The sequence below is a fragment of the Acanthochromis polyacanthus genome, chromosome 22 (assembly GCF_021347895.1).
Source record: "Acanthochromis polyacanthus isolate Apoly-LR-REF ecotype Palm Island chromosome 22, KAUST_Apoly_ChrSc, whole genome shotgun sequence".
NCBI lineage: Eukaryota > Metazoa > Chordata > Actinopteri > Pomacentridae > Acanthochromis > Acanthochromis polyacanthus.
This window is the reverse complement of record NC_067134.1, coordinates 6,098,123-6,124,387: the sequence shown is the minus strand read 5'-3', so window position 1 is coordinate 6,124,387 and position 26,265 is coordinate 6,098,123. Positions and strand designations below refer to the sequence as shown.

At 40.2% G+C, this 26,265-nt stretch overlaps 2 protein-coding genes across 54 annotated transcripts in view; one reads left to right on the top strand and one right to left on the bottom strand.

Annotated features, from left to right (window-relative positions):
• The window catches only part of LOC110970793 (NACHT, LRR and PYD domains-containing protein 3-like), a 267,127-nt gene that overhangs the window by 102,279 nt on the left and 138,583 nt on the right, over window positions 1-26,265 (top strand). The window lies entirely within an intron of this gene.
• Window positions 1-26,265, bottom strand: part of LOC127532193 (NACHT, LRR and PYD domains-containing protein 3-like) — a 123,394-nt gene that overhangs the window by 49,422 nt on the left and 47,707 nt on the right. For 6 of the 39 annotated variants that reach the window (XM_051943492.1, XM_051943496.1, XM_051943485.1 and 3 more), the window contains one exon: window positions 9,927-10,024. The exons of 2 other annotated variants lie outside the window; for them this stretch is intronic. Coding sequence is in view for 26 of the 37 variants with exons in the window: in XM_051943484.1 (XP_051799444.1) it covers window positions 4,587-4,658; window positions 4,703-4,948; window positions 5,246-5,419 (492 nt within the window). In the remaining 11 variants the exon portion in view is untranslated. Of the gene's footprint in view, window positions 1-122; window positions 170-4,586; window positions 4,659-4,702; window positions 4,949-5,245; window positions 5,420-9,216; window positions 9,343-9,425; window positions 9,664-9,926; window positions 10,031-10,803; window positions 11,542-11,588; window positions 11,642-13,167; window positions 13,269-26,265 lie in introns of those variants that run through there. 31 more of the 39 variants (XM_051943468.1, XM_051943465.1, XM_051943467.1 and 28 more) reach the window with 20 other exon arrangements.

Genomic DNA, 26,265 nt, shown 5'->3' with positions numbered 1-26,265 from the left:
TGCAGTTATTGATGGATCATGTGATCAGTATTAAAGCTTTGATGATGACCTCAGAGATGTGACACTTTGAAGATGCTTGAATGTGCTGCTTTGTTTCCATCAATCCATTCAAACACACTTACACTTCCTCAGACCTGGTGTCAACCATGGGACTCCAGCAGGCGTCACCCTGAAAGGAGGAGGACGGTCAGAGCAGCAGAGACTCTTTCAGCAGCACACATGGACGTTACATGGCTCTCACACTGTTCCACTGATAAAGGACCAGAGCGTTCATAGAGGTGACATCATTCTCCCAGACTGATACAAACTTCACTGGCGCCATGACTGACTGTACAACTTTAAATCATTTTCTACAATTGTGCAGCAAAACAGAACTTTTTTCTTTTCTTTTCCTCTTTTTCAGTGATATCACTCTATGCTAGCCCATTGCCTTAAATCCCTTTGGAACATCTCATTTAATGAACTAGAACATCAGGTTATAGGTGTCGCTGAGCTGCCTTTCCTTTTTGTGTGTGTGCCAGAATATACATAGCTAGAAGCTTAGAAAGCTTTTTGCTTTATTTCTTCTTTTTTATGTCTTTTTCACTTGTCTCACTCAATGCTAGGGGACTGAGGAATAATGTAAAGCGTAAAGCTTTATTTTAATGTTAAACAGCTGAAAACTGATTTGGTTTTTTCCAAGAATCACACTCACTTATTAAAGATGTAAACTTGTGTAAAAATCAGTGGGAAACGACATGTGGTGATGACATGGACAGAACATTCTGCTGGGGGATCTTGTTTAAAGGGGAGTTTTCCTGGAAAATTGATGCACTCTGTGACAGTCAAGCTCATTTGATTTGTTTAATAGTAGACTGGAATGGCAAAGCAATGATTATTGTTCATTTGTACGCTTATAATTCTACATCAGAAAAGGATAAACTTATTCCTACATTAGACTGTAAACTTGCAGCTCTAACTCAGACATTCCCTGAGGCTTACTTCATTGTAGGAGGTGATTTTAATGTGCTCATGAATGAGGTGATGATAGATGGCCTCCAGCTAAATGCTCACAGCCAAATGTTCACTTCAACTCTTTCATTGACAAGTATGATTGATGTGATGTATGGAGAGAGAAGTTTCCAAATACTTGGAGGAATAAAAATGGCTCCAGACAGTCTGGCCTGGATTACTGGCTGCTCTCTAAATCACTTTCTAAAGACAATATTCCAATCAATGTCCTACCCCCCCCATTAACTGAGCATAGAGCCATCCTTAGATATTTACATCTCCTTCCAGGAATGGTTGACACCAAGCAATTCTCTGATTGGAAGATGAAGAGCTCTTTATTGAGGCATGACGATGTCAAACATCAACTTAGTACAATTATTCACTTTTATTGGTTAAATGCTCTGAAGGAAGGAAATGATGGAAAAAATTGGGAACTCCTTAAATCTGAAATGGGTGGATTTTTAAGAAGATCTGGAAGTGAGTTAGCCAAATGTAGACGCCAAAATGAGGAGAAAGTAATCACAGATATAATGTCCTTGGCTAGCATTGCACCAGAAAATCTCTGACATGATGAAAAATGAAAATGAATTGAACTTCTAAACACTTTAGATGATATATAGAAGGTTAAAGCAGAGGCTGCTTTTGGTAGATCCAGACTGAAGTGGCTTGAACACGGTGAACAAATGACTTCCTGTTTCTTTAAAGTGGAAAAAACTCATGCTAAGTACAATGCCATGTCTCAACTGAACATTGATGGAGTTGTGACTGAAAGTAAGAGCAGTATTTCTGAGTTTTGCTCTCTTTATAAAACAAAGTCTGACAAAGATGCAATGGATAGACTGTTTAATGTGTTGATTTTACAAACTCTATAACGGAGGAAGAGCGGTTGATGTGTGACACCCCTCTCACACAACAACAAGTATTAGATGCAATGATGCAACTTCAGAGTAATAAGTCACCTGGAGTTGATGGATTGTTTCAGAATTCTAGATAGATTTGCTGAACTTTTGGCCCCATTTCTGTTCAAAGTTTTCTGAAGGTATTAGTAAAGGGACTCTTCCAGCAAGTATGACACAAGGCTGGATGACTTTAATTCCTAAACCAAAAAAGGAGCCTCTCTTCATTGATAACTGGAGACCAGTTTCATTATTGAACAATGACTCTAAAGTTCTTGCTCTTGTTTTTGCTAAAAGATGTAAAAATGCTCTTAACTCTCTTATTGATGAGAATCAGTCTGGGTTTATGAGTAACAGGCATATTTTCAATAACATGAGGCTAGTTTTAGACCTCATAGACGATGCTGACCTTATTAGGGATGACAGTTTCATTTTAGTTGGAGACTTTCACAAAGCCTTTGATACAGTTGAACACTCCTTTATGTTTTCTGCTCTTAACAGCTTTGGTTTTGGGCCATACTTTTGCAGTGTGATGAAAACATTCTATGCTGGCGCCAATAGCTCGGTAAAACTGAGTAATGGCACAACTCAGAGATTTTGTTTGGAAAGAGGGCTAAGACAGGGCTGCCCTGTCTCAGTTTACCTCTTCCTGGTTGTTGCTCAAATCTTTTGTCATTTTGTCAAATTCTGTCAGTTGGAAGGCATCTCTATTGCTGCTAGAAGCAGACTTTGAAGTCAGTTGGCTGATGATACAGCCTTGTTTTTAAAGAATGCCCTACAGATAAAGCCTGCAATTAATGCAATCCACATGTTTTCTAAAGCATCAGGTTTGGACTTAAACCTAAATAAGTGTGAGCTATTCGCTCTCTAAAGTTCTGATATAACCTCAATTGATGATATACGAGTAAAGAGTAAGGTTAACTATTTAGGGATTACTGGAACTAAAAATCAGTGAGAGAGATGCCATCTCAACTTTGAGCCAAGGATTAAAAAGGTGCAGAATAAATGGAAGCTTTGGCTACAAAGAGACTTCTCGCTTAAAGGTGAACTCTTCTGTCAAAAGCTGAGGGAATTTCCAGACTTGTGTATGCCGCCTCCTCACTGGCACTGGACTGTAAAACTGTCACATTTATTGATAAGATGCTTGTTCATTTTCTGTGGAAAAACCGGACACACTAGATCAGAAAATCTGGAATTCTGAACAACTACAAAAATGGAGGCCTCCACTTTGTTGGTTTTTCAATTCTAAACAATGTTCTGAAGATCAAATGGTTCAAATCTTTCTTAAAAATGATGCATCTTTATAGAACTTTATTCCTAAATGTGTATTTCATCAAACTGGAGGACTCCCTTTTCTGTTGGTTTGTAGCTACCAAATAAACAAGATTCCCCTAAAATGATCCAGTTTTCACAAACAGGTTTTGTTGTCGTGGAAAACGGCCTACAAGCACAATTTCTCTCCACATGGGTATTATCTCTGGAATAATGGGGATATACTGCATCAAAATAAAAGCATCTTTCTCAATCGCTGCTTTAACAACAAAATGGACTTCGTCTCACAGCTTCTGACCCCTAGTGGTCATTTTATGAATGACACTGAATTCTGTGAAAAGTCTCCATTCCCTTCAACACTTGAAGAGTTTCCAAAGGTCATTAGCTCCATTCCAGCTGCTGTTGTGACTCTGTGCACTGCCTCCTCTCTTGCAGCAGATATACATGTTGTTAATCCATGTGACACTTATTGTGGCTAAATATGCTTTGGGACGGCAAAGAACAGCAACAGAGCTATACGTGCACTGTTCCAAAGAGAAACGACAACAAAACCTGATGTTATCCATGACTGGAACTCTTTTATTCATAATATCTCTGGTCTCAGGTTTGGCTTTGACCTCACAAGTTCATGTTAACAAAGTTAGGGACATTTCTGTTAAAATCTTACATAAAATCTGTCCATAAAACATTCTATGACTAAGTTCAAACGTGATATAGATGTAAGATGTTCTTTTTGCTCTGAACAGCCAGAAACAGTTCCACATTTTTATTATTGTAGTTACAGCAGAAAAATGTGGAAGGAAATTTAAAATTTTGTTTAGAAAAACTAAATCTGCAGATTGATTTGTTCTACAAACATCATTTTTGGAGTTTACACACAGGATGGATATGAAAAAGACAAGGCCTTTATCATCAGTCTCATATTAATATTAGTAAAATTTAACATTCATAAAGAAAAATTCAGTCATCAAAAGACAAATTATCTTGTCTTCCATAAAGAATCTGAATATTATTTAAAGTCAATAAATAAATATCTGATAACCAGAAAGCAATAAAAACTGTTTACATTTGTAAAAATATACTTTGCTATAAATGATTAAATTTGTTCAGCTGTTTTGTTTGTTTTTTGTGTGTTTTTTTTAGTTTCCTTTCTTTTCTTTCTTCTCTTCCTTTCTTCCTTCACAGTGATTTTTGTTAACTCTGTCACTGTTTGTTTCAATATCATGTTGATGTTGGATGTTACCTGTGACTTTTGGAAATTAAAAAAGAAAAAGAAAAAAGTTCATCCTGCTTCCTGTCTTTGAGCTAAGCTAGGCTAACAGTTTCCTTTCGGTCATGGTGCATAGCTGAGCTAACAGTGTTCTTCTGCTTCCACTCTTTTTTGTGAGCTAGGCTGATAGTTTAGTGAGAGTGTCTGTCTGTCTGTACCTCAGAGTGTCTGTCTGTCTGTACCTCAGAGTGTCTGTCTGTCTGTACCTCAGAGTGTCTGTCTGTCTGTACCTCAGAGTGTCTGTCTGTACCTCAGAGTGTCTGTCTGTCTGTACCTCAGAGTGTCTGTCTGTCTGTACCTCAGAGTGTCTGTCTGTCTGTACCTCAGAGTGTCTGTCTGTCTGTACCTCAGAGTTTCCAGTCTACAGTGTGGATCCTCCACTTTAGCTCTCAGCATCTTCTCTCCTGAGTCTCCTGGATGGTTGTAGCTCAGGTCCAGCTCTCTCAGATTTGAGGTCTTCAAGCTCAGAGCTGAGGCCAGAGAAGCACAGCCTTCCTCTGTGACCAGACAGCCTGACAGCCTGCACACACAAAACAACACAAACCTGATGGACAACACTTGGATGGATGTTTCTCTCTCTCTTTTCTTCTTTGTCTTTCAGATACATTTTGCTGCACATTTCATGCGTCTCAAGCAAATCAACAATCTCAACAATGATTAGTGGGATTTAGTCATGTCAAAAATAAACCCTGACAAAGTCCTGCACAAGTTCAGTAAAAGCTCATTTGATGAATCCCATCAGCAGAAATGATTGTACTCAGGTTAGCTGTTTATCCACTGATAGAAATCACATCAGTTTCAAAGTGTGAGTCCTGACCTGAGAGCTTCCAGTTTAGAGTGTGGACTCTCCAGTCCAGCAGAAAGACTCTCCACTCCTGAATCCTGCAGGTTGTTGTTAGTCAGGTCCAGCTCTGTCACACTGGAGGACTGGGAGCTGAGGACTGAGGACAGAGCTCCACAGCTTCTCTCTGACAGATTACAGCCACTCAGTCTGAAGAGACAAAAAGCACATTATACTGATGAAACAGCAGCAAAATGAAAAAGGATCTTCAGTCTCCAACTACTTACACAACTTTCTTGGAGGCTTTGACCACTGGCAGCAGCCTCAGAAGAACCTCATCTGAAGCAGAGTATTTCTTCAGGTCAAACACGTCCAGATGTTCTTCTGATGACAGTAAGATGAAGCCCAGAGCTGACCACTGAGCAGGAGACAGTTCATCTGTGGACAGACGTCCTGATCTCAGGGACTGTTGGACCTCCTCCACTAGAGAAACATCCTTCAGTTCATTCAGACAGTGGAACAGATTGATGCTTCTCTCTGCAGACACATCCTCACTGATCTTCTTCTTGATGTACTTCACTGTTTTCTGATTGGTCTGTGAGCTACTTCCTGTCTGTGTCAGCAGGCCTCGTAGAAGATTCTGATTGGTCGGCAGTGACAGACCCAGGAGGAAGCGCAGGAACAAGTCCAGGTGTCCGTTTGGACTCTGTAAGGCCTCGTCCACAGCTCTCTGGTAGAAAACTGTTGGATCAGGTTTGTTGGAGGCAGTTTGTTGTTTTTCTTCCATCAGGTTGATTCCAGAGTCAATGAAGGTCTGATGGACATGAAGAGCAGCCAGAAACTCGTGAAAGCTCAGATGGACGAAGCAGAACACCTTGTCCTGGTACAGTCCTCTCTCCTCTTTAAAGATCTGTGTGAACACTCCTGAGTACACTGAGGCTGCTTCCACATCGATGCCACACTCTGTCAGGTCGGACTCATAGAAGATCAGGTTTCCTCTCTGCAGCTGATTAAAAGCCAGTTTTCCCAGAGACTCAATCATCCTCCTGCTGTCTGGACTCCAGTGTGGATCTGTCTCAGCTCCTCCATCATACTTGACCTTCTTGACTTTGGCCTGAACCACCAGGTGGTGGATGAACATCTCAGTCAGGGTTCTGGGCAGATCTCCTCCCTCTCTGCTTCTCAGCAGCTCCTCCAGAACTGTAGCAGTGATCCAGCAGAACACTGGGATGTGGCACATGATGTGGAGGCTTCGTGACTTCTTCATGTGGGAGATGATGCTTCTGGCCTTCTTCTCATCTCTGAATCTCTTCCTGAAGTACTCCTCCTTCTGTGGGTCGGTGAACCCTCTGACCTCCGTCACCATGTCCACACAGTCAGGAGGGATCTGATTGGCTGCTGCAGGTCGTGTGGTTATCCAGAGGTGAGCAGAAGGAAGCAGATTCCCCCTGATCAGGTTTGTCAGCAGCACATCCACTGAGGTGGACTCTCTAACATCAGTCAGGACCTCATTGTTGTGGAAGTCCAGAGGAAGGCGACACTCATCCAGACCGTCAAAGATCAACACAACCTGGAAGTATTCAAAGCTGCACATTCCTGCTGCTTTGGTTTCACTGAAGAAGTGATGAACAAGTTCCATCAAGCTGAACTTTCTCTCTTTCACCACATTCAGCTCTCTGAAAGTCAATGGAAACATGAAGTGGATGTCCTGGTTGCTTTTGTCTTCAGCCCAGTCCAGAGTCACCTTCTGTGTTAACACTGTTTTCCCGATGCCAGCCACTCCCTTTGTCATCACTGTTCTGATTGGTCCATCTCTTCCAGGTGAGTCTTTAAGGATGTCTTCTGCTCTGATGCTTCTTTCTGCTCTGTCTGCTTTCCTGGATGCTGCTTCAATCTGTCTGACCTCATGTTCATCATTGACCTCTGCAGTCCCTCCCTCTGTGATGTACAGCTCTGTGTAGATCTCATTCAGGAGGGTCTTCTGTCCTGCTTTAGCGATGCCCTCAAACACTCTCTGGAACTTCTTCTTCAGACCACGTTTAAGTTCACGTCCACAAACTCCAGCAGCAAGTTCTGAATGAAGACACAAGAAAGAAAGAGTGAAGTAGAAGTAACCTGGATATTAAAGCACCAAAGTAGCAATAAAGTGAAGGTGACAGTTTGTCCCCTAAAGACTGATTGTGTGAAGATATTCTGAGACTTTAGTAAATGTTCTGTTGATCAGCAGCTTCAGTCTTTACACAAATCCTCTTACTGCTCTGCAGACAGTCAGCCAGCTTCTCCTGTTTCATCCTCCTCAGGAACAACACTGTGATCTGCTCAAACATCTCTCTGCTGCTCCTCTCATCTTCATCATCACCCTCCAACTCCTCCTCATCCTCCCTCTGACTCTCTGAGGAGCATTCTGGGTAATCTGGACTAACAAGCTTCTGCATCTTCTTCAGCTCCTTCTTCACAAAAGTCACCATGTTGTCCTCCAGCAGCTGGAACAGAGAAATGTGTCAATGAGTCCATCAGAGTCAAATCATGGAGCCAAACATCAGATCCATGTTGGACACACTGACAGTCCACTGGTCTACAAAGAGCAGCATGGAGACGCCTGAACACAGCAGATGGAGAACAACTTGTTGTCCATGAACTCACCATGAATATGGAGTCCAGGTGATGCTGCTGGACAGACTGAGCTCTGGGAACCTCTGAGTTCTGCTGCTCCACTCTGTGGATCAACATCAACAGTTAACTCTCACTGTATCACACAGAGACATCTACAGGGCTTAAAGTGGAAAATAATCCTCAGCCTGAACTTTTTTGCTTTTGGGTCGGGGTACAATCTAACTAAGTAGAAAGAAATTCAGCTGTGTGCCTTCACAAAGTCAGACTACAGATTATAGGAACACCCAAAAGGTCAGTAGGTGGAGGTAGTACTCCATCTGACTACAACATGGTGCAAATATGTTGAGCAACTAATCAGTAAAAGACATGGAAAAGGACATTGACCCCCCTTTAAAGCATCATTTGCACTATTTATTCTGAAATACAACCATGTAAACAGTTACAGCGCAATAGAAAAATTACCATTCATTTATTTATTTTTTAAAGTTATGTTTGTGGTCTTTTGTTGTCTTTATTTGATAGTCAGAGTGGAGAGGCAGACAGGAAAGCAGGGACCAGAATGAGGGGAAGACATGCAGTAAAGAGCTGGAATCCAACCCAGGACGCTGTGTTGAGCTGTCTGGATGCACCGTTTATTTGAACTCCACCAAGGAACACGGCGGAGTTACTGTGACCATCGTACGTTTGTCCTGCCGTCTATTTGTCTGTGTGCAAGTTTACTGAAAAAAAAGTGGACCAACGGATTTGGATGAACTTTTCAGAGAAGCTCAGAAATGACTCAAGGACCAAGTGATCAGATTTTAGCAGTGATGCCGCTTATAGTCTGGATCCATCAATTTGTTACAGAGTTCTGTATCACTGCCAGATAGCACCACAGCGTCACTGTAACCATGACAACAGACTCACCTGCAGCTGGATCTCAACGTCTTTCTAAGACCCGCCCCCACTCTACTTCCATTGGCTAGTGATATTAGTTTGGTTGAGAGCAAAAGCTGTGTTCCTCTCATTCCATTGGTTGTTACGTGAAATACTGCTGCTGCATCTTCACTGTCCAATAAATATGAGCAGATGTGTATGTATGCAGGTGTGTGTGTGTATATTTATATACAGATATTTATATAGAGATATTTAAATATAGATATTTATATATAGAGAGATATTTTATTTAAATAATTTTCTTACATGTATATTTTTTTTATTTAGAATAACTTTCACTTTGTTTTTTTCATCAGTCTGACGATGAGGCTTTTTGCATCGTAATTTCAGTGATAATGTGCACCAACTAGTGTATGTTCTGGTTAGCTATTCTATTCTATTCTGTTCTATTCTATTCTGTTCTATTCTATTCTGGACGAACTCGATTGGCAGCATACTCCTTGTTCTGAACATCTTACCTCTCTGCAGCAGGACCTGGTTCTCCTTTAAAATGAAGAGGAATATCCATAGACCGGTCACTCTTGAAGGACACACAGCTGGATGCAGGTCCAGGTCCAGGTCCAGATCCAGGTCCAGGTGGATTCCTGTCAATAATGATGCAGCAGTGATGTGATGCTGAGCTCTGACATGCAGCAGAGTCCTGGACAGTTAGAGATGGTGCTCTCACCTCTGAGCTTTGCTCTGGTTCTCCTGTTCCCCACACAGAGAGCTTTTAGAGGGAGGGACTCCCTCCTCTCTGTCCTCACACTCATCCATGATGCTCAACTCACAGCAGCTCACACACACTTTCTACCTTCACCTGCACAGGAAACAAACATCATTCATCCACTCAGATCCTCCTGGAGAAGATCAGCTGCTGCACTTCTACTATCAGTCCAGCAGATGGAGTCATGGAGCTGCAGAGACTCACCCACAAAGCCAAAGTCAGAAAGACAAAACAACAAAGAAACATCAGCAGCTCATCAAACTGACTCAAGTCCATCAATAATCTCAGAGAAATATTGACTGATTGCAGTCAATCAATAAGCTAATAATCATATTGATCCATGTTTAAACAGCAGTCATCCACAGTTTGTGCTGAAATAAGAAGTGAACATGTAGAAACATGACAGAGCAGAAACAAACAGCAACATTACTGAAGTTAAAGCAGCAAACAAAGCAAACTTACACTTTATTCAAAGCGCTGAAGAAGAAGAAGAAAGTTTCCAGTCCACTCCTGGACGCTCAGACAGGTGATCTGTTTCCTGGAACCAGTCAGGACTCCACCTATGAGGAAGCAGCAGGCAGACTTTCACAATAAGAGCACATTTTACAGGCTGATTCTCACTCATTTCATGTGACCCATTATTTCTACATTCAACCTTTTTCATGTCACTCAACGTCCAACACAACTTGTACAAACCCTGTTCTTCATGAAAGCAGAATGTGAAACAACTCCCCAAAAACGCAAAAATCAACACAAAAAGGCACAAAATCACTTTAAAAATGCATAAAAAACATAAAAAGACACAAAATGACCATAAAAACACTCAAAATAACAATAAATGACATGAAATAACCCCAAAAAATGAAAAAATCACCACAAAAAGATGCAAAATCCCTTTAAAAAATGAATTTAAAAAAACAGAAAAAGAAATTTAATTTTCACAAAAACACTGAAAATAGCAGCGAATGATGTGAAATAACCTCACAGTGGTTACTGTGAGTGATTACAGTCAAATCCACTTAGTTTGAGCAGTGGGATTCATTTTCAGTCCTGGAGTTTGAGGCCTCAGACCAGCCCACTTTAGATCAGAACCAGCGAATGATGTGAGACAACCTCACAGGGACTGAAATTGCTTCAATAAAGGTCCAAAATCACTTTTAAAAAGCAAAATGGACATTATAAAGTCACTAAATTACCATAAAAACACTGAAAATCTCAACAAATGATGTGAAATAACCTCATAAAGACTGAAGTCACCACAAAAAGCTGGAAAATCAACATGAAAAGTCACCAAATTACCACAAAAACATTCAAATAACAACAAATGATGTGAAATCACCTCATCCAGACTGAAACTCCATCCAAAGTTATCGTTTAATAAATGCTGTGTGAATGTTTGTGAACCGTACTGAATCTCTCTGACTTGACCATCAGCTGTTGGTTCCATGCAGACACTAATAAAACTAGTGGCTCACATCAACATAGTGTGTTTCTGAGCTCAGTTCAGGCAGCAGACTGTAGAAAGTGGAAGAAACATCCCAGTCCTCTACAAGTCACAGCTACTAACGTTCCAGTGAGGCAGCTGTCTGTTCTCTGATCAACCTGATGATTAAAGTCAACAGACTGGAGGAGATTGAGGCTTTTTAACGCTTTCATCACTGATGGTACTGACAGGGAAACAGGCAGAGATCACAGTCAAATCCACTTAGTTTGAGCAGTGGGATTCATTTTCAGTCCTGGAGTTTGAGGCCTCAGACCAGCCCACTTTAGATCAGAACCCGTTCTGATTAAAATCATGTCATTAGAACCTCACATGTTCAGTCTGCTATAGAACACTGTTCTGGAAAACCTCTAGTTCACTGTATTTTTATACAATATTTACAATTCAGAACAAGTAAGGGTTGCTTTAAAACATGCAGGTTTATTTCAGATGACTTTCATCTTCTTCCCTTTCAGCTGTGTTACTTTTAATGATCAAAACAGAACGGGTCACTGTTATGGTTTGAGCATAGAAAGTGGTTCTAGTGAACTAATGCTTGTTTGTTCTCTCTGTTCCTTTACAGACAGGAATAATCCTCTCATCACTACTGGATCTGACTCTAAATCACATTCTAAAATGCTCACAGTTCTCAGCACAAACAGTCCTGCTCCACATTATTGGCACCGCTGGAATGTTTCCAGAAAATCCACCGTTTCTCCCAGAAGCTGTTGCAGTTACAAATGTTTCTGGTTTTCCACGTGTTCGTTTTCTAGTGTCACAAAGCTGGGTCTGTGTCAGAGATCATGGGTGTTCCAGCAGGACAATGAGCTGAAATGTAGCTCAGATAGCACCAAGAAATGGTTGGAGACAAAGTTCTGGAGAGTTCTGAAGTGGCAGCAGTGAGTCCAGATCTAAATCCCACTGAACACCTGTGGAGAGATCTCAGAACTGCTGTTTCTAGAAGGAACCCTTCAAACCTGAGAGACCTGGAGCAGTTTGCAGAAGAACAGTGGTCCACAACTCCATCTGAGAGGAGGAAGAAGCTTGTTGATGGTTCTAGGAAGTGACTGCTTTCAGTTTTTTCCTCCAAAGGGTGGAAACCAAACACTGAGTTCAGGTGCCAACAAAGATGTCCGGCCCATTTTCTGAGTTTTCTGTAAAATTAGCTCAATTTTGGCTTTTTTCTTCTGATTTTTGTGTTATTTTAATGCACATGAAGGAAATAAAGACGTGTAAAACCAGAAACATTTGTAGCTGCAACAACTTCTGGGAGAAACGGTGGATTTTCTGGAAACATTCCAGCGGTGCCGATAATGTGGACCAGGACTGGATCTGTCCTTTTTCCAGACCTTCTGATCAGTTCAGCTCAGTTTCATTCATGTAGATGTGAATCATCTTCTCCTACAGAGCAGCTCTACACCAGACTCTTCATTAGATTCATTCTGATAAGATTCTCTCTGGACTTGTGGCTCATGGCTGATGTTGGTTCTGGATCTTTCTTCTGACTCTGAGGAGCTCCAAGACAAAGTTTACCAGCATCAGACTATTATTTACATTCTATAACGTGATGTTTTACGCCACAACCACACACAATTCACTGACTGGATAATGAATTAAAGTGAACGGTGGTCTGAAGAACAGTTCAGCATCTTTCTGTATCTTTTCCATCGTCCTCATTTGTTTCAAACCGTGAGCTCGTTTCACAGAAATAGTTTCCATTTTCAGCACATTTGTCTGCTTCTGTTTCCACAGATTTCCTCTTTTTAATTCTTGCCTTCTTATCCTTCATCTTTCTATTCTCCAGCTGTTAGAGTTGAATTTGTAAATACATTTATCATAATCGAGCCTTAGAGCATTAACTGTGTGTGCATAGTATTTTACATGACTATTTTTATAGAATACCACTCACTCACTTCTATCTGCACATATCTCTCTCTCCCTAGTCTCCACATCCCAGTATATTTCCACTCTTTCAGCTTAGCACACCCCCTTGTGTAACTCGAGCTATTTCTTATCTTATGCTATGTTTTCATTCCTGCTTGTGTATAAAATAAACTTCGTATGGGAGCAGTCTTTGTCGCTCGCACTAATGTGTCTTGTTACACTGTGCTGGTACCCTTGCAAGTAAAGTTACAGTCTCCGTGTCTTTCTGGTTCGGTGAATATCTTCTTATGTTATGAGGGAGCTCTCAGCGGAGCTTCTCTCTGACAAAAGCAAACTTACACTTTATTCAAAGCGCTGAAGAAGAAGAAGAAGAAAGTTTCCAGTCCACTCCTGGACGCTCAGACAGGTGATCTGTTTCCTGGAACCAGTCAGGACTCCACCTATGAGGAAGCAGCAGGCAGACTTTCACAATAAGAGCACATTTTACAGGCTGATTCCCACTCATTTCATGTGACCCATTATTTCTACATTCAACCTTTTTAATGTTAAAGACCAACAAATGGACGGAGTCTAATTAAACCTGACTGAAGGAGCAGCAGAGTCACAAACTGCAGCTTCTGATCAACACACTGCTTCCTCCAGCAGCCACAAACTGACCGTCCACCCACTTTCACTCTGATTTCTAACCACTGATTCAGGATCTGGAATGTTGGACAAGCAGATGGAATCAGTTCTGATAATATGAAGGAAAACTAAGGAGTCATTTAAAGTTTAATCTCTGAGCCTCAAACCTCCAGTCACAGCAGGTTTTATGTTTGAAAACTATGTTCTACAAGAGACAAACTGAGACAAAACCACAACGATTTGTGAAACATAGACAAAAGTAAATGAGACACAAAGTTACAGAAATAAATCTGAAAATGACAAACAACCTGCCATACATAACACAAACTGACACTAAATAGACAAATTATGACTGAAAATGGTAAAAATTCATCAAATTCAGATCATAAAACTATAGACATGAGATAAATTACGATCCAACACTACCACACTTCGACAAGTTAAGACACAAAGCTACAATAATGAGACAAATTAGGACTTAAAATGACACAAAGGTGACACAAACTGGGAAAAAATAGAGAATTTAAAGCAGAAAAATGACATAAATTAGACAAACTGAGCCCAAAACTACAGAGAAAATACTGAAAAATGACAGAAATTGAAAGAATTAGGACATAAAACTGCACAAAGGAGACACAGAATGGTAAAAGATGAGATAAATTAAGACATCAACTGGTAAAAATTAGTCAGAATCATGCCCCAAACACTAAAAACGGGACAAACTGTGATCCAAAACTAAAACACAACATGTAGGCTAATGTACAGGCCAACATGTAGGCTAACATGTAGGCTAATGTACAGGCTAACATGTAGGCTAACATGTAGGCTAATGTACAGGCTAACATGTAGGCAAATGTACAGGCTAACAAGTAGGCTAACATGTAGGCTAATGTACAGGCTAACATGCAAGCTAACATGTAGGCTCATGTACAGGCTAACATGCAGGCTAACATGTAGGCTCATGTACAGGCTAACATGCAGGCTAACGTATAGGCTAACACATTGGCTAACATGTAGGCTAACATATTGACATGCAGACTAATGAAAAGGCTAACATACAGGTTAACATACAGACTAACATGTAGGCTAACAAACAGGTTAACATATAGGCTAAGATGTAGGCTAAGAGACAGGCTAACATGCAGGCTAGCATACATGCTAACATACAGGCTAAAATACTTGGACAAATTAAAACACAACAGTACAAAAACAAGACAAATTGTGACACAAAATGGCAAAAATTAGCGAAATTAAGACAGAAAACTACAAAAATGAGACAAGCTGAGGCCAAAACTCCAGAAAAAGACCGAAAATAACAGATTTTTTTAAAAAAAAATGAGGACATAAAACAACACAAAGGAGACATAGAATGGGAAAAATGAAACAAACTGAGGCCAAAACTAGTGAAAAAACATCTTGAACAGAGGCTTATTGACACGTCTCTGAACAAACTCCATCCTCTGTAGAGGTGGAACATTAAATACAGCTGAATGTCTTTAAGGAGGAGGAAGCTCATTAAAATGGGATCAATGCTGCTGACACTGAACTGGAATAAAAGCTGGACTGCAGTTAATCCTACAGGATCACTGACAGCAACACTGAGGGGAACCAGCAGGGGGCGCTCACTGCTGCCTGTTAAATATTACTGAGACTGGAGTCCAGGATCAGAGCCTCATATCAGGTTTATAGTTTTATACTGAGCCTGTTCAGAGTCCAGACCAAACACTGACTGATACTAAACACATCATTACTGCACTAAATGTCTCTCATGGACTCCACATACTTTTCATTCTTCAACTTTTCAACCAAACACAAACTTCTGTGAGGATTCTTCTCCCCACATTTCTCCTGACAGTAATCAAAGCTGTTCTCTTGGATTTCTTTCTGCTCTCTTTGACTCTTTATCAGTGTTTTCAGTCTGTTTCTGTCCTTTCAGACGGACTCTTGTGATCAGCTGATTTCTATTCTGTCTTTTGTGTCTGAATCAAAGAGAAGCAAAGTTCCACTCACTCAGCTTCTTCCTCTGCAGCTCTCTGCTGTGTGGACCAGGTCTGAGAGAAAATCCTCCTCTGTGTCTGCAGGCTGCCGTCACTCTGAGACACAAAGAGCAAAGATCAGCTGCTGCACCTTTAGATGACGTTAATATGAGACATGATGAAGCTGCAGCAGCTTCCTGGAAACAGCTGAGGACTAAGAAAGCTCCTCCTCTCTGACCACAGCCTCACTCTGGCCTTTATTTCTACACATTCACATGTTGATGAAGGAGCTGATCACATCATCATCTCAACCACTTTTATTGGGAAGAAAATCCAACAACTTCACTCTGATGCTGTGTAGAAAAATGACACTCTGTCCAACCATCAACTGGCTCCTGCTGATCAAACTACAGCTCCTGATCTGATCTTTCATTGTTTCCATCCTCTGAAGGATTGTTTGTCAGTAATAAAGTTGTTGTTCCACATCTCACAGATGTTTTGTTGGAACACATCAAAGTGCTCATCATGTTTCTGCTGATTGTGGAACATTAATAATGTCCAGATGTTATCAGCAGCTGCTTTTAGAGACTGAATCTGATTGGATTTGGCTCGTTTATCAAGTTGTGTAGAATATTTAGTTTGTCAGACATCCATGATGTGCAGGTGAAGAAGAAACGTCCGCTGACACTGACTTACTTCATAATAAGTTTATTCTAAAGAAGAGCAGCATGGATCAGACAGAGACTGTCTGGAAGGATTCAGCCAATAGGAACCTTGTAAACTCACATTCTGAGTTCACTTTTAGAGGTTTATGGTTGATTGTAAAACCTCAACCTGTGATCTTGTGTTGGTGACAGAACCCTGTGATAAAACAGTCCAATGTTCAAGGCCTGAAATAAGAGCAGCTCTCAGCAATAAAGTATCTGTACATCATTAACAGTCTCAGGTCATGAATGAGTGAAGCAGCTCTGATGGCTCTGAGCTTCTAGATGTGATAGAATCCACAGTAAAAATGGCGTGGGTCCATAGTGCAGCTGTTGGTCCAAATCCATGATAGTGAACAGTAATGAACCTGGAATGGTCCCAAAGAGAGGATCAGAGAACACCAAGATACCAAACTAAAGAGTTTAGATGGTCACCTCAAGGACTGAGCACTGGAACAAAGACAATAAGACGCCTTCTGACAAGGTTTCAGCGTTCATTCATTCATTTCAACCACAATGAGATTGGAAAGTTAAGGCCTGAACAGACGATACTTGGAAGTAAAAAGCTGAAGGTCTGATCAGCAGGACCCCTTTGATGGTTGGATGGAGTTTCATTAGTTTACAGAACATCAGAGTGAACTTATTGAATGTTTGTGTTTCTTCTGTTTCAGTGTTTTTGCAGCACATTTAGAACTAAAGTATTTATGTTTAAAAAGTTCCACAGAGCCCCTTAAAGACTGAATGTTCCAGGAAGGAAAACGCTACAAGAAGAGATTTTTAACTTTCCTCTAAGAAAAAGATTCTCCATTATTTTATTCCTCCACTTTCACCACTAAACATCCATTAATGATCAGGATTAAAGCCTTTAAATGCTGGATTTGACCTGGAGACACTGCTGGGGTTTTTACTAAATCATTTAAAAATGAGACCAAAACTACAGAAAAAAGACTGAAAATGACAGATTCAAAGAATTAGGACATAAAATGTTATAAAGGAGACATGAAATGTGAAAACTGAGAAGACAAAAAATGATGAAAATTTGAAAAATGATACAAAACATAAACGAGACCCAAAATGTCAAAAAAAATTCACAAATTAAAGACACAAAATGAGAAAAATTCAGACAAAATTAAAAAAAAAAATCGACAAATTAAGATAATGACGATAAAGAGACAAACTGAGGCCAAAACTACAAAAGAATGAAAATGACGGAAATTGAAAGAATTATGATATAAAACACAGATTACGACACAAAACTGTAAAAATGAGACAAATTAAGTCACAAAAGTTGAATGAACTGATCCATCTTCTGCTGTTTGATCTCATTTAGAATTCACAATCATATAAAATAGAGCTGTAGTCATTTAAAATGGAAATAAACACATTTTTAATCAGTTCAACCTTTAATTCATTGAACTCAGAAAACCATCCTTTAAAGCTGCTGTCAGGAGTTTGAATCACAGCGTCTCCCAAAACACTGTTGGTCCCTCCCTCTGATTTCCTTTATTTGTGCACGCGCTCAGTACATGAGAGAAGTGCCCGGAGTGCTGCAGCATCTCGCCTGTTTTGCTGTTTTCCACTCTTCTACATTTAGTACATTTAGTAAATAATAAAGGAATTACGTTAGAATGCTGTATTGAGTCTAACTTGTCCTAATACCAAAATAACATGAATCTGCTAGGACGAACGAGTAAAGTTTCAATATGTGATTACACTCGTGTATCCCTCTGGATGACGTTGTTTATCAAACTTAGTGCATTTACGCGTGTATATGTGTTACATTGTTTATTTATTTCTATCTAGAGTTCAGAATTGCATGACTCCTCTGACGAAGAGTATGTCCCAGACGCCCCAACATCTTCCTCCAGAGGTCGGGCATCTAAACGAAGCCGTCAGGCGGGCTATGGAGGCCGTGGTCGGGGAGCGACGCGAGCACCCCGAGCCAAAAAACGTCCTGCAGTCTCTTGGCCTGACAAGCCGTGGGATTGGTAACTTTTCTGGAAGTTGCTGATCCCTGATGCTCTCTCCTCCACGAGCAAAACAAATGTGCTCGCGGTTGCGTAGTGCGTAGCTCGCCCACCTCTGCATGGGCTTGCTTGCTGTGCGCGTAACCGTTGATTGACAGCATGACAAAGCTGAAGCTCGAACTTGATTGGTCGGCAGCGACCGGCGCTTTTTGGAATAACATGGGGGTCTATGAGAGGAAGGCGGAGCTCAGGAATAAATTTTCATATCGCGTTATACTAACTTTATATTATAGTATCGAACTAGACTAACACATTTAAGCTTTGTTAAAAAAAGATACATAAATTGAAAACAAACGGAAACTCCGGACAGCAGCTTTAATGTCTTCCCTTAAAATGAGCAGCATTTTAAAATAAAGCTGCAAAGTAAAAGTTTCACACTAAAGATGAATCACTGATGAACATTTAATGGCTTTAACTCAGTTATTATGAGGAAACAGAAATCCATTTCTAATATTTCTATCAAATATGTTTCTGTCTATAAAATATCCTGGACATCAATAAAAATGTCTGCAGAGTGAAATCTATGAGTCCATCTGCTTTTATTCATCATATTGATGTTTAAATGACGGGAAATCAAACTAAAGTTACAAAACAAAAGGGCAAACTGGATCGAGGAGGAAAACCACAAGCTGCTGTGTCCAAAAAGTCACAATAAAGCTCCAAAAGTGAGTCAGAACCAACGAAAGGAACCAGAAGGAGAACTCACAAGACTGGAGAGGAAAGCTGGAGGAAAAACAGAATCTGAATACGACTGAGGCAGACAGGAAGCAGAACCAAGAAGTGGAAGAAATCCAGGAGGAGAACAGCAGAGTCCACGGTTCTGATCCAGTAACAGAGTCCACGGTTCTGATCCAGTCAGGAGGTAGTAGGCTTGGTGGGACCAACAGAACCTATGAGGGAATGAGTTTAAACAGAGAACAGGTGATGCTGTGGACAGGTGAGCTGATTACTGCAATGAGACTCACCTGCAGGAATCAGCTCACCTGGAAGGAAAGGAAAAACGATCCTGTGATGGATTTTCTTCCATCATTTCTGATGTAGAAATGATGTGGAAGCCACAGGTTGTGGTGTCTGCTGGATGTGGAGCTCCTCTCCACTAACCCTGGTCGCTCTGTTGGAGAGAAGAGGATCAGACAGCAGGGGGCGTAGTTGTGATGGAGGCTTTAATAGCTGCAGCTGTTCCTGTATGGAGGTATTTCAGGTGCAAAATGTTTGAGCACCTGTAACATCAAATTTGTAGTTGTGTACATTGAATTTATATGTGTATCAGCAAATCTGATTTCCCACACTCTATGAGTTGTGTACTTGTAAAATAATTTTTTGTATGTGTCGATTTTTTTTCTTCCCACAAATACAACACAAAAATACACATTCACAAATCGTAATTACAGGTGCACAAATCACATTTACAGGTGCACAAATCACATTTACAGGTGCACAAATCATATTTACAGGTGCACAAATCCTTCTCTACAAGTCACATATTTCAACACTGACACGCTCACATTTTGCACCTATTGTTGCAGCACACTAAGTGCAAACATACTTGTGCACCTGTATTGTAAGAAGTGAAGTTGAGGTGAGAATTTGAATATGTGCAAATCTGAATGTGAACTTGTGCAATAAGTATGTGAAATAATTTACCACCAAAATACACAAATTGCTACTTACAACCACTCGAATCCTCCCCATGAGTCACACATTCTCTGTTTTCTACAGGTGCAAATCAGAAATCGTACTTCCGGTCCCGCTGAGATATTTGGTGCAAAACTACAAAACGAGCCGATCTGTGTATAAATTCTATGCTCTGAGATTGACAGACTTTTCGGCCAGTCAGGGAGACGCTTTGCCCGCCCAGCCAATCAGAGGTTTTTATTCCGTCTGAGGTCGCTTTACCGACTTCCGGGTGTGGAATTTCACGATGGAGAGAGTGTAGGCCAGGGGGTCGGCAAGTAGATGTTTGTAAACAATCGAACAGCGGGCCAACCTGCGGGCGGGTGCGCTCCGATTCCGCGAGCGGGGGGGGGGGGCTGGCGATACCGCGAGCAGCGGAGCTTCTACAGCTGGTCGCCGCTGCTTGGGACACACGTCTCTGATCACAGATGTATTAAAAATGACTCCCGAGACAAACACATGTTTTGTACACACTGTTGCTCAGTGAAATCTGGCTGGTACAACTGTGTCCGACCAGTAGAGCAAACGCGGAAATGCCCGGCAGCAGCCGACAACGCGAGTTTCGTGTTGTGGTGACGGACTGGCTTGGCTCTGTGCCAAATCAAATTTTCAAAATCATCTGACGGGCCAGTTTTGGCCCGCGGGCCGCCAGTTGCCGACCACTGGTGTAGGCTTTGATTTCAATATACTAAGAGGAATGGATAAGTTATTTGAGTCATTGGGAAATGCGCATTATAGAGATTAGAGCAGACCATCCGTCCAAAACAAGAACTCCCTACACTCTCTCCATCGTGAAATTCCACACCCGGAAGTCGATAAAGCGACCTCAGACGGAATAAAAACCTCTGATTGGCTGGGCGGGCAAAGCGTCTCCCTGACTGGCCGAAAAGTCTGTCAATCTCAGAGCATAGAATTTATACACAGATCGGCTCGTTTTGTAGTTTTGCACCAAATATCTCAGCGGTACCGGAAATACGATTTCGGATTTGCACTTGTAGAAAACAGAGAATGTGTGACTCATGGGGAGGATTCGAGTGGTTGTAAGTAGCAATTTGTGTATTTTGGTGGTAAATTATTTCACATACTTATTGCACAAGTTCACATTCAGATTTGCACATATTCAAATTCTCACCTCAACTTCACTTCTTACAATACAGGTGCACAAGTATGTTTGCACTTAGTGTGCTGCAACAATAGGTGCAAAATGTGAGCGTGTCAGTGTTGAAATATGTGACTTGTAGAGAAGGATTTGTGCACCTGTAAATATGATTTGTGCACCTGTAAATATGATTTGTACACCTGTAAATATGATTTGTACACCTGTAAATATGATTTGTGCACCTGTAAATGTGATTTGTGCACCTGTAAATATGATTTGTGCACCTGTAAATATGATTTGTACACCTGTAAATATGATTTGTGCACCTGTAAATGTCATTTGTGCACCTGTAAATGTGATTTGTGCACCTGTAAATATGATTTGTACACCTGTAAATATGATTTGTACACCTGTAAATATGATTTGTGCACCTGTAAATATGATTTGTGCACCTGTAAATGTGATTTGTGCACCTGTAAATATGATTTGTGCACCTGTAAATATGATTTGTGCACCTGTAATTACGATTTGTGAATGTGTATTTTTGTGTTGTATTTGTGGGAAGAAAAAAAAATCGACACATACAAAAAATTATTTTACAAGTACACAACTCATAGAGTGTGGGAAATCAGATTTGCTGATACACATATAAATTCAATGTACACAACTACAAATTTGATGTTACAGGTGCTCAAATATTTTGCACCTGAAATACCTCCATATTCCTGCATGTCCAACCTTCAACAGCAGCAAAACAAACAGAATCCTTGTGTTTGTCTGTGTTAACATTCACTGTGGACTGTTGATAAAGTGGCTGAGATGAAGCAAACATACATGTCACACATGCTGGAACACACTTCAAAACAGCAGCATTCTCCTTCCATTCATGGAGCAAAAACAAGCACTAAGCTCCACGTGCAGCTGCTAACCCTGAGGAAATGCTAGCATGTCCCAGTGCACAAACACAGAGCTAGCTGGGCTCATTTTAAAGACATGAAGGTTGAAGTGAAGCAGAGCTCCTGCAGCCACACTTTGGACAAAATGCAGGAAAAGAAAAAGAAAAGCTCTGAGCAGCACAACTTTGTGACGTCTACAAACGCTCCCTCAGAGCTGCTTTGACCCTCGTGTCGTCCTGAGGCTCAGATTGACCCGTTTGAAGTTTAAAATGTGGAGAAAAATAGAGATTTACACGGAGAAACTTCTGATGTCCACATTTAAACATTTCTGGTGGAAAAAAGAGAAATGTTCAAAATGTTTGTAAAGAACATTCACATAAAAATCAACCAAAATCCAGTAAATTCTCTGGATTTTGGTTGATTTTTATGTGAATGTTCTTAAAGAAAATATCAGAAGTTTTACTGATTAATATGGAATCACTTTAGATATTTTTAGGGTTTTTTGGAAGATTTTTACTCATTTTTCAGAAAATATTTACAAGAATTTTCTTGCCAAATTTGGGGGATTTTGTTTTATTTTTAAATAAAACTTTTAAGGAATTATTGGAATTTTCTTCCTGAAGATTTTTACACATTTTCACAAATTTGTTGAATTTTTTTGCCGAATTTTTGTATTTTCTTTTTTTTTTTGCTGAATTTGGTGATTTTTTGCTGAATTTTTGTCTTTTTTCAGAGCAGGAAACAATATTTGTGGTGAATGAAGACAACAGGAGGGTTAAAGTCAGACGATGGCGTTGGTTCTTCTGGAAGTAAATGTGAATTTTTCCAACATAAAGTGAGAGAAAACTCAGTAGATTGTGGTCAAAGAATGTGTCAGAAAGCCAAAGAATGAGAAAGACAGTTGATGAATGATATGAATGAGTGTTGTAAAATGAATGTGTTCTCTGAGAGGAAGAAAGAAGAAGTGATTGGGTTCCAATCTAAAGGAGATGAATTGGATTGGAATAAAGCACCAGGTGCATTTCTAGCATCCAGAGCTAAATGGATGGAAGATGGGAGAAAAACAGTTCCTATTTCAGTGGATTAGAGAGAAATGCAATCAGCCTCTAAATGTTGATGATCAAACTGGGAGCAATCCAGAAGAAAGAGCAGATGAAAGATTTAGATTCTATCAGCATTTACATTCAGCAGCTTTTTCTTTCAAAGTCAAAGCATTTCTTCCTCAGACTGACTTTAAAAGCATGTGTTTGGAGAGATTGATAGAGCTGGAATGAAAATGTCTTTGGGGAAATCAGCGGCTCCAGATGGACTTACAACCAACTTTGATCCGTTTTTCTGGGCTCATATTAGAGAAGGACTGTTTGAAGCATTCAAAGAAGCTTTCAATCAGGGAGTCACACTCATTTTAGTTCAGGTTCCACATTTAGCCCAGTTTGATCTCAAGTGGGCCGGAGCGCTTTTTACTACAAAAGTCAGATGAAAAAAGACACAAAATGAGACAAAAAGCAGACAAAATATTGTGAAAATGAGACAGAAAAGGACCAAAGAACAATCTAGTGTTTGACTTTGTGATCATGGTCTAGAAATGGTTTTAAATGGATCCTTTGACTCATTTCCAATCTGCAGTTCATGTCTTCTCTGGAATTTGGACACTTTGATGATGATTGATGGATTGTGCTCATTTGGTAGAGGATGCTGCTTTTACACTCTTTCTACATTCATTGAAAGCTTCTGACGAGCTTCAGCACCACTTTATTTGACATTCACTGCATTATTTTGGATGGAAAATTCATTCATATGCTCTCAGTGTTGTCCAGCAGAATTCCTTCAATGTGGAACTACTAGAAGATGAGATGTTAACAGGAGCAAACACCAAGGAGACCCATCAGTCCTCTGCTGTTTATTATTAGCTCTGGATATCAACCCTCCTGTTGGCTTCATTTACGCCACCAAAAAACAGGAAAAAAATCCAGAAATTCAGCAAAAAAATTCACCAAATTTATGGAAATGTGCAAAAACCTTCAGGAAGAAAATTCCAATAATTCCTTAAAAGTTTTATTTAAAAAACAAAATAAAATCCCTCTAATTTGGCAGGAAAATTCATGTAAATATTTTTCAAAAAATGAGTAAAAAACTTCCATAAAAATCCTAAAAATATCTAAAGTGATTCCATATTTATCAGTAAAACTTCTGATATTTTCTTTAAGAACATTCACATAAAAATCAACCAAAATCCAGAGAATTTACTGGATTTTGGTTGATTTTTATGTGAATCTTCTTTAGAAACATTTCTTCTTTTTCCACCAAAAAATGTTCAAAAATGTCCCAAAAATGTTCAAATGTGGACATCAGAAGTTTGACTGTGGAAATATTTATTATTTTCCACATTTTCAAACTTTAAAAGGACACGAGGGTTAAAATAGTGAAAGTCTAAAAGCATTTAATAAGGACACAGTCACAGATGATCCAACATTATTTTAAAGCTGTGTGTATTTTCCAGAAGCCTCAGGGTTTGATTGAAACTAAATGTGAGATCTGATCCATTCACCAGAAAACACAAAGTTTACTTCAGAATATTCCAGTAAAAATGAGCTGAAACATTTGGAGAAACTATCAGTAAAATCTGATGAACAGGGAAACTTCTAACATTCTGATTGGTGGAAATCAAATGTAAAATCCTTGAAGATCTGCTTCCAAAGGAATCTTTGATATTTGGTAGAATATTGAGGACAGAAATGGAAGGATTTCAGGATGGATTTATCCAGCAGATTCTTGATGTGTTTCACATGGATGGATGAAGAAAATCCAGCAGATTGACTGTGATGTGATTTGATGCTAAAAGGTGATGTGGTAAAATGAGTAGAGGAGGGGCTTTGAATGTCACTGATGGACAAACAATGAATGGTTCCATGAAATGACTTTAGAAAACAGGAACATTATCTGTGCTTTACCTTAGCGCCTCATCTTTGTCTCATTCTCTTTAACATGTCATTTCCATCCTTTAAATGATCCCATTTCCACATGCAGCTGTTCTTCTCCTGGAAAATGCTTTAGAAGCAGAACTTCAGTCCACACAAAGCTACAATGTGGAAGAACAGGAGGATTTGTACAGGAGGAAATGTGTCTTTGTGAAGGATTGGATGGAGAAAGGAACACATTGAATGGATGAAGATGTTCTAGTGATTTTCAAAGTAAACTGACTTCAGATTGCTGCTGGAAACAACATTCTCTGCTAATCAAAGCTGTTCCAGTGATCAAAGGAATGTTCCAGAATTCATGTGAACTCCTCATTCTAACACGCTGTTTATTGACAGAGAAACATTTTGACACGTTAAATGTTAGAACAACATTGTGAGATGATCAGGAACTAAAGAATGTTTTCCTCTTCCTGCTCAAAGAAAAGTTGGATCTCCAACATTTCCACAGACTGACTCTATCAAAGTCACAAGCAGATATTTGTCTTTTCCTTTCTGAGCTCAAATGAAAGAAGTTCATTTCTAAACTCTTTCTGATGTTTCTCCATGTAGAGAATGTTCCAGAAGGAGATTTCATGTGGAGAAGAACACATGCACATTGATGGAGAAGATGTGAACCTCCAGAACATCTGTTCTCCTCCTGAACTATTGTGAGGAGCTTTAGGGACACAATCATGAATGGTTGCTAACAAACAGGGCCGGCTCTCCCGATACGCGAATTAAGCGGCTGCTTAGGGCCCCGCCGCCACTAGGGGGCCCCCGAATTGACTGTGTCTGATGGTCTGACCCATAGACATATATACGGAGACGCCTCATTGACTGCGGCTGCCCACTCGAGCGATGTGCTTACAGCGCCGCCATCTTGGACCGGGGCCAGTCGAGGCAGCGGTGCATAGAAGTCTATGGAGGAGAGATTTACTGCTGAATCTAAAAGTGGAATTATTCGCCGAATTTTGAACCGATTGCCAAACTCTTTGATTTTTAGAGACATCACACGTGTAGCTACTATACAAGGTGCTCGGATATTTTTTACAATGCTGTTTTGCCACTCAACACTTAAGCTACACACTATCTTCCTCTGACTCCAGCATAGTTATTTAAAGATGCCGGACTTCTGTTCAGCCTACGGATGCTCTAATGAGCGCTGTAAGGAGACAAGAGCTCGTGGGATTACTTTTCACATGTAAGATGTATATAAGGAGTAATATATTGTTAGCAGGTTGTCATAGCTAGAGTGAAATAAACGCCGAAAAGACGGATAGAACCCCATCAGCTCCGTGTCTGGCTTCTACCCATGATCTAACAGCTCTCTACATCATCCTGTGTATTACACAGCTGATTACCGGTGAAATAACTAATCTGAGACAATTTTTTGTTTAAAATTCGATGTTATGAATCTAGCGTTCCTAGCAACTTACTGCAGTAATTGGTGGGTTAGAATACAGCATCTGATTGATCTAAT